The sequence below is a fragment of the Pomacea canaliculata genome, linkage group LG14 (assembly GCF_003073045.1).
Source record: "Pomacea canaliculata isolate SZHN2017 linkage group LG14, ASM307304v1, whole genome shotgun sequence".
Taxonomy (NCBI): Eukaryota; Metazoa; Mollusca; class Gastropoda; order Architaenioglossa; family Ampullariidae; genus Pomacea; species Pomacea canaliculata.
Window position 1 is genome coordinate 10,970,621 of NC_037603.1, and position 8,656 is coordinate 10,979,276.

At 33.8% G+C, this 8,656-nt stretch overlaps 1 protein-coding gene across 1 annotated transcript; it reads right to left on the reverse strand.

Annotated features, from left to right (window-relative positions):
* Positions 1–266: 266 nt before the first annotated feature.
* Positions 267–8,069, reverse strand: LOC112555048 (vacuolar protein sorting-associated protein 4A-like). The gene is given in 12 exon segments (XM_025223194.1): positions 267–428; positions 1,602–1,678; positions 2,277–2,467; positions 3,138–3,331; positions 3,333–3,368; positions 3,983–4,031; positions 4,561–4,714; positions 5,175–5,360; positions 5,711–5,834; positions 6,778–6,907; positions 7,279–7,291; positions 7,941–8,069. Coding segments are annotated over 12 exon segments (1,326 nt in total). The 5' UTR covers positions 7,972–8,069; the 3' UTR covers positions 267–287.
* Positions 8,070–8,656: the final 587 nt, after the last annotated feature.

Consider the following 8,656-nt stretch of genomic DNA (forward strand, 5'->3'; position numbering starts at 1 on the left):
TCGTTTGTTCAGTAAGATGTAACTCTATCAGTGTTTTTAGTACATAATGACAACCCCTTTGAATGTTGTTTGATCTTGGTGACAGAATGCAATTTTTATTTTGAAACAATTGTGCAAGTTTAAGTGTGATGTGTACCTGAAAAGCACAATCATCAATGTTTATGAGTTTTACATTCATCCACATGCTTTAGTGAACCATTTATAAATTGCAAACTTGCCATGTTCTTACTAACACTTAAACCACAAACAAAATTATAGAATAAAGCTCCCTGCATCATAGTTTATTTTCAAGGTGACATCACAAGAAAACTCTCACCAAAATGAAGACTAAACTCTTTGAATTTTTTCAACTCTTCAGGACTCACTGTTTTCTGGTGAATTGTGATAGACTTGAGGAAATCTGATAACTGTACATCACGGGGGCTCACCTGAGAGTGAAAGATAAAGTACTGAGAAAAATAAATTTCTTAGAGATTAAGGCAAAGGTATAGTCAAAAGATCTTACCATCACATTGGAATGAGGTGTTAGAACCCCTACTTATCTCAGGAGGGATAGTGGGGGATTTTTGTAAAGGAGATGAGTCAAGTATTCACTCCACAAGTGCACACTTATCCTAAAATTCATTTTACGGTAATGTAAATGACAAATGACTCACTTTTATTAATCACAATAGACAATTTTAACTTGGAAAGTGTGCTCAGTTCTAAAAGTTATGAAAATTAAAAAATCACTATAGAGGGAAAAAAAAAAGCAGATCAAGTGCTAGTTGCAAGATAAGGATAAGGCAAATACAGCATCATAGCAAAACACAAAGAACATGCAATCTTAGATCTGAAACCATTTTTAAGGCACATCTGTGACATCACATTACCACAGGTACAAATAGAATATATTTTTGTTGGTATATAATTCTAATTAACAGTATAGTAAACTTATGTTTCTAAAGCTAGACATTTTCCTATCTGCAAAAGAACATATATACTTTACTGAAATCTTGTCTGTTCATACTTCTGCCTGAAACCTTCGCTCCTCATCAAACTCCCACATTCTATCCCTACCACAAAGACATTCTCTCTCATTGCTGCTAAGCAGTAGAACTCTCGTCCACATCACATAAACCACTCTGACTCCAAGGCTACATTCAAACGCTCTCTGAAAGTATATATCTTTTCACAATGTATTATCCCTGAATTACTATTTACTCCCTGGCAATACTATCTGTCATACTAACCATCATGTAACGACTCTATCTTCCACTGTTATAGTATCTACATACCTTCGTCAATTGCTTTACATTCTACTCTTGTACCTCATCTTTATGTTGTGCAGTGTGCCTATATGTGTGTCATTGTCCACTGGCTGTTATCTTTCATTTATCATTATTAATCTGCGTAGAGAGTGCAATCTATCTTGGTCATGAATCTGTGTGCTATAAGTTCACATTATTATTATATATGTATATCAGCAGATCTGTTTAAAATGAATTCCTCTTCACCTGAAGGTAAAGCTTGAAAATTATATTCCATATTTCTGAAAACATTGTTAATTAGAAGTAATCAACAAAGGAAGCCTCATCCAAAAACGCTTGATTTTGTTTTACCTTCTCCGCTGGCAAATCCACTAACTTGGCTGGTATTGCACCCTGTTGGTCTGATCTGCAAGGCCTGAGGCAGCCATCTAAAGTGATGACATGAGAGTAAAATTTGTACATAAATTTTACATTTTATAGTTATAGATATATTAGGATACCTTCACAAAATCTTTACTGCAACTGTAATCATATCCTACAAATTTAAGTGCTGTTTATCCCCAGCTTTGAAAACAGAGGTGTCTTTGACCTTTCTTTGTGATTTGCTATGCTTATATATTGATAGTGTTCACAAGTAACTAGTACACATAATAATAAGTTGTAAATTTTATTTGGACCCCTGAAAAAAAACCCCGTTCTTATATGTATGCAAGCAAGTGAAAATTGTCTACATTTCTTCTAAAATATGAAGTAGACTGCAGATCCAAAATTGGAACTCAAACCTAGAATATCCAAGGCCTCAATATATTCTTTAGTCTGGAGTCTATCAGGTTTATTCATGAAAGTCTTTTTTATTTATTAAGGTGTTTAATGATGGTTGTAAATAACACAGAGTTTTTAGGGAAAAAATGACTACTTTTTCTTTTATGTTAAAATTACATTTTTCATTTATAATCATAGTTTTGAATGTGTGTTTTATTTTTGAATAAAAAATAAATTATTGGACTGTTAGACAACATACTATACCTGCTAGCTTTACCCAGTGAGAAGCCTGCTGTAGATCACGGATAGGTTCAAACAGCGCACCTAATGTCAAAGCAGCTAAGTCACTGCCAGAGTACCCAGCAGTAAAGTTAGCCAGTTCTTCCCAGTCCTTAACACTAATGTTTAGGGCAGTATCACCACTATGAAGCTTCATTAACTGAATCCGTGCATCTCTGGAAAGGAAAATGCACTGAATAAACAATACGTAATATCTTATCTCATTGAACATAGACAAACGGACGCAAATGAGCTGTAGACCTGTAGCCAGGAAGACATTAGCTGTTGCAGCTGTGAACTGTATAGGAAGAGTTAATGGTATCAGACCGTTCAACTTCAGTTCTTGAATTTCTTTTAAAAACAACTCATTAACTAGAATGTATTTCCAAAATGTACAGGTTTTTTTTAGATTTTTGCCGTCCTGAAAAAAGAAATAGAACCTATAAATTTAGTGTGATTGTGGTACCTGAGGTTAAGTATTTGACCCTATTGTAGTTGAGACACGAGTGACTCAGAGTGTGAGGACAGTGCTCTATGGCCTTGTCAGGAATGCATAACTACAATTTAAGGGACATGGGAGACAAAGAGGACAAGGAAAAAGCATGAGACTGTAGGAAAGGATAAGTCAGAAAGCAGACAAGTTTGTGAGCTACGAGAGTGAGTATACTCATAAAGACCAAGTTATGCCATGACGTTATTGCTCTCTTTGAACAAATTTCACTCATTATTGAAATAGCTTTCACCCTAGCCTTAAGTCCATTTTATCAATAAACTAAAATATCTCAACAATAATGTTTGTACTGTCAATAAATATCTCTGATATCTACAGGAAAGATGCTTTATCACTTCACCGGTCAGGCAGGGTATGTAGATGCGTTTTGAAACCGTCTGAGAAAAGCTGTATCCAGATCCCATGGGCAGTTTGTGGCACACATAAGAAATAGTTTTCCTGAGGTATGTGAAGTGTCAGCACCTTCCATCTGTTTCAGAAGTTCTGTTTTGATTCTTCGACTGTGCTCATCTTCTCTGGAGCATCTCTTGTCGGCATATGCTGTCAATCTCATCAATGAAAATTACCTAAGAAATACCAAATAGGAATCAGATGCTGATTGTACTGAAATAAATCTTAATTTCCACATTTTTATTACTGGTTTTAATACTTTATGCATTTCTCACTACAAACTAAAATTACAATAGGTGCTCCATCTAGCAGATCTTCACCCTTTGTAACAGACAAAAGAAGAATGATCATTATGATTAACTATAACTTTCCTAAATAATGAGTATCTTCCCCTTTATCAGACAGCTAGCTTTCTTTTATTTCTTGGAAAATGTTTAAGTTTCTTTCTACAAACATTCATGCACAGTATTTAAATGCTGGGAGATAGTATGACAGCTCTCGCTATTAGTATTGACTTTAAGACTTAAAGAAACAAAAAGCACAGCGAGCACGCTGCATCAATAAAAGAGACAACTTTATACTATGTTGTCATTGCAATCTGCAATTTACATACGCAATCGATTCATTACCAAAGCCTGTTAATAATATGCAGTACAATTTAATAGTGGTCACATTGTAAATAAATATGTTCATGAAACATCAAATTTGTGAATACCAACATAAACTGATGTGCCACTTCTTTTTCTTAAAGGAAGAGAAATCTGATACTGTCAAAAGTATTTATACTGACCGATCTACCAGTCTGGTTCATGGAATGATGAAAGAGTTCTTTAATCAGCCTGAAACATTCACAAAGCAAAATTTTTCAGTGACCACTGACCTATGAGGGCAAACACTGCAGCTAAAGGATCAATTAATATTGTGCAAACATCATATCCACATTGCATAAGCTGTGCAAACTCAAAAACATTTTAAAATTTGCTTTTGTAATATGTCATCTCTAAAACACCACTACCATCATTTGATCACAAATATTGCTGTTGGTGTAGATAATGGCCTAATAGGCAATGCTATAAAAATTCCTCAAATAATCTTAAGCCTATCAGACGTATCAGAAACAGTTTTTCAACATTACTGGGCAAGATCAGAATGATAGCCCCATGCCTAACCCTCCTCCTTTATCCGGGCTTGGGACCGGCAGGTTACCCAGGTGGTTTCCAGGTGGAGTTGTATTTTTGTTTAGCAGTTAGATAAATATGTATATCTCTGTTTAGTAACTTAGATCTTGACATTTAAAACCAGAAAGAACTGCTTTAGCAGTGGACGCTGTAACTTAGCCAGTATTAGTCTCATATTGTTTATACTTGCTTTTCGCTCTCTCCAACCCAGCTAGAAAGCAGGTCAGAACTTGAAACACTATAAAAGGTACATTTTATTTCAGAGGCAACTGCTTGTGCAAGCCGAGTCTTCCCAGTTCCTGGTGGCCCATACAAAAGAATTCGTTTCCATGGTTGTCTGCCCCCTGTAAGACGATCCTAAATTCACAAATGCTTGCAAACAAAAAGGTGAAATAGTTTTATATTAACTGGGAAAATCTCAGTATCAACTGCTCATTATCATCCTTCATCTATTGACTGGTACCAGCTAATGATTAGCTATGCAGGTCCACAGGTACTGGTATTTAGAGAAAGAGGGGAAGGGAGCTGTAATGGACAATACTTGTCACCTTAGACCTGTCCGGAGCAGCAGTAAGCAAGTCCATTCATAAAATGACCAGTCCATATTTTTATTTCTGCTATAGGCAGTTTTGTTTTCTCTGTCCTCCTTGGTGTTGACCACCCTCCAACATACCCTGAAGGATGATCCATCATGCTACAACATGGCCAAGGAACTATGAAAATATTGTAGAAAGTAAACGCCATGCTAAAACACAACTTATTGTGAAAAACTGAGCCAAAATAAGTATTTCTCAAAAATCTCACCCAGAAATAGATGTGGAAATACAAGTGGCATAATGACAGCTTCCTGCAGAGCCTGTTTTGCTTCAGCAAGTCCCACCACATCACACAGACTAAGGTTACTCCCCTTTAGGATTGTTTCTTCAATGCATAGCTGCCGTAAGCGTTTTTCTTTTCCCTTTGTGTCATCTGCCTCTATGGCTGGTTTATCTGTCAAAGGTCATTTCTGAATCTAGTTTCAACTCACTGATTCTTCTCAGCATAATTTGTGGAAGCCTAAGCTGAAATTTAGAGTTTTCTCTTTTACTTACAACTAAAATATCGTTACATGATTTGTAAAAACAAGCTGTTTCTCAGACAGATGTTATGCATATTTGGAATCCTTTCTTATCATACCCTATCATATTTCTTTTCCCAGCTTCCTCTTTCATTTTCATATCTGAAAGACAAATTTCATCTTCAACCAAATCAATATCAAAATTTATATGAACTGTAAGATGTCCACATATTTAACAAAAAAACAAAGTTTCTGTTTTATTCATAATGCAAAAACAAATTACCTTGACTTGCTGCACATGTTTTTGTATCAGTTTTTGTCTTATCATTGCTGTTTAGCTTCTCAATTTTTCTGTTGAGCAGTGATTTGTTGGCTGACAGGCTGACTGATAGACTAGTCAAGGCATTCTTGTGTTGACAGAACATAGGTAAACACATCACTTGGGCAATTAAATAAAGCAGTTTTTTCAAAAGAAATAAACTAACCAAAATGTTTAAGACAAATCTGCAATATTAATAGTTTTTAAAAATTCACAATTTATAACTGCCCCTGAAAACACACTTGAATGTTAACAAACATGTATTAAAAATACTTAAACGCACATATACACAAACACACACATACATGTACAGCATTCACCACTATGAAAACTGAATGAAATATATCTTACATCATATACTGATTTGGTCTAGAAATGCTCTTCTGGAATGATTGAGACATTTTTTACTTTAGAAAAAGGAATGTTTTAATAGGCCCTACTTTCTAATCTGTTGCCTATGCTGCAGTTCAAATGACAAATTATTTAATCTCAGTACTCTTTTCTTATTAAGTGAAACAGGTTTTAAAACTGAAGCACTTAGTAAGATACTTTTAGAAGATGTCAAATAAGTTTGTTATATATCATTTGTCTTTTTAAGAACCTTTTTCATGGTTGCCCCTCCCCTTCTTTTGAATTACCCAAAGCTGCCATCATTTTTTTTTCAATTTATAAGTCTTATCAACTGTTAAAAACAAAACGTTTCCAGTACATTGTCAAAATAGCTCATAATTGTGGTTGATTTGCTGTGTGATGCTATATTTAGAATGGTGGATTTAATGATTTAATAATATAAACATGAAATTTAAATAGCATGTAAGAAGAATAACAATTATATGCCACTGTCATCAGAGCTTCAAAAAGAGTTTTCCCATATAGCATATTTTTATCCATTCACAGACACATGCCTTCACACATAGGCATATCTCTCCTCACCCAGACATATGCATCCACATATGCACAACAACACACACATAATGCATGCACATAAAGATAATCAGTAACCTTGAAATTAGGGAAACCATAAAACTCACCAGGTTTATAGCATCTTCTTCAAACTTTTGCAGCTGTTCTACAATTTCAGCACAGTGGCTAATGTTTGTCAACATCAGCTGTACATCTACATTTGAATCTTTCCTCCCTTCTTCAATTGTCCGGTGCAAGCTGGACAGATTAAGATAGATTATGAAGAATTGTTTAAGTAATGCATTATTTCCATGTATGATGAAAGCTGAATGGTAGTACATTACTCTTGTCTGCAGCTATTCTGTTGTTTTTCTCCTCTACTTCACAGCTTTTCAATGTCTTACTTTCAAATGAAACATGTTAATTTCATAATTATATACATACAATAAAGGCATCTAGCAAAATATTGTACGTTGATAAATTATTGAAGTCAGTTGATTAAAATTTATTGTATTGTTCTGTTTTGAATGTAGTCAAGATAACTGCCTTTTAGAAGAAGCCTTAGAAATTACTATAATTATTACAGCAGAATATTATTCAGTCTAGTATTATTATAGCGTTGAACTCACCAGGCTATAGCATCTGCAAAAAATAAATAAATAAAAAAAAAAAATTGAGAAATCAAAAGCAGAATTACAAAACAAAATAATGTATCAAACACTTTGGACGATAAACAAAATATTCTGAACTCACATTACGGATTGGGGAAAGTGGAGATTCTTTTGACAAACTTAATTTACTAGAATGATTCAGCTCTAAAAATCTCACATGGGATCTCTGAACATTCATTTTATCATTCGCAGTATTGACATTTGAAAAGTATAAAATATGATAGCTATGTTTTCTTCTAGCAAAAAAAAACAAACAAAACAAAAACAAAAAACAAAGAAAAAACAAACAAACAAACTGCAACTTATGTAAAAAGTTCCACATAATTATAGTCATCACAAACTGATTCTGTACGGGATCACGTACGGCCATATCGTGAGCTTGTTTGTCATGGTTTTAAACTGATTGGAGTGCGGTAAAATCTCTTTCTCGTAATATTAATGGATTTCTGAACCCGTTTGTGAGATGAATAATTAAAATTTAAAACAACTTTATAGATTGTAGTGAAACAGTTTAGCACTTCGAAGCAAACGAGCGCCACTAATTCAACGACAATGTCACAAATAGATTAAGCCATCAGTTTACCTATAAGCACAATGATAAAAAATATATATAGTGTCACCTTTATAATGATTTATTTCAGCGATCTCCATTGCGTTGATTCACCTGTGGACCCTCTTCAGCCTAAAGTATCTTAAACTTGCTTCACAGACGTCTTCCAAATGTCGTCTGCTTACAAATGAAAGCCAATTTCTCCTTTATAGGAGAGCTCTTGAAACAGACATCCCAATAAATAGAGAAATATTAAACAAAGTTTTAGTAAGTTGTTACCTGGCGAAAATAATTCTCATTTGATGTCTAAATTGTAAAACTCTTTATTAAGGAAAAAAATCGAATCCAATCAATTAACCAAAACAATATCAAGCCTGAAATGACGTATAGCTGCATGCGCTTGATTTTTAAAATATAACAAAATATGCATTAATTAGTCAAAAAAAATAACTATCAATTTATGTGTAGATCTCAATTTTATAAAGACAAACAGAACTTAATTTTTTGCAGAGAAATGTTGATCTTCGGTCAATGCATTTATTTAATTTTGCCCGCACATATATATGTAGCCATGATCAATTAAATTACAGAAATATAACCATCCAGTTTTTATAATGGTTGCATTTACTAACTTAATTTCTGAAAAGAAAACTTAAATCTCAATTATTACTACTATTTTTTTTCATTTCTGTTTTTTTTTTTTCGGCCTTGTGGCACTTTTTTTTCTGTATGAAATATGTGCATGCTTTTCTTCCATTGTCTCATTTTGAGAAATGTTAATTATAT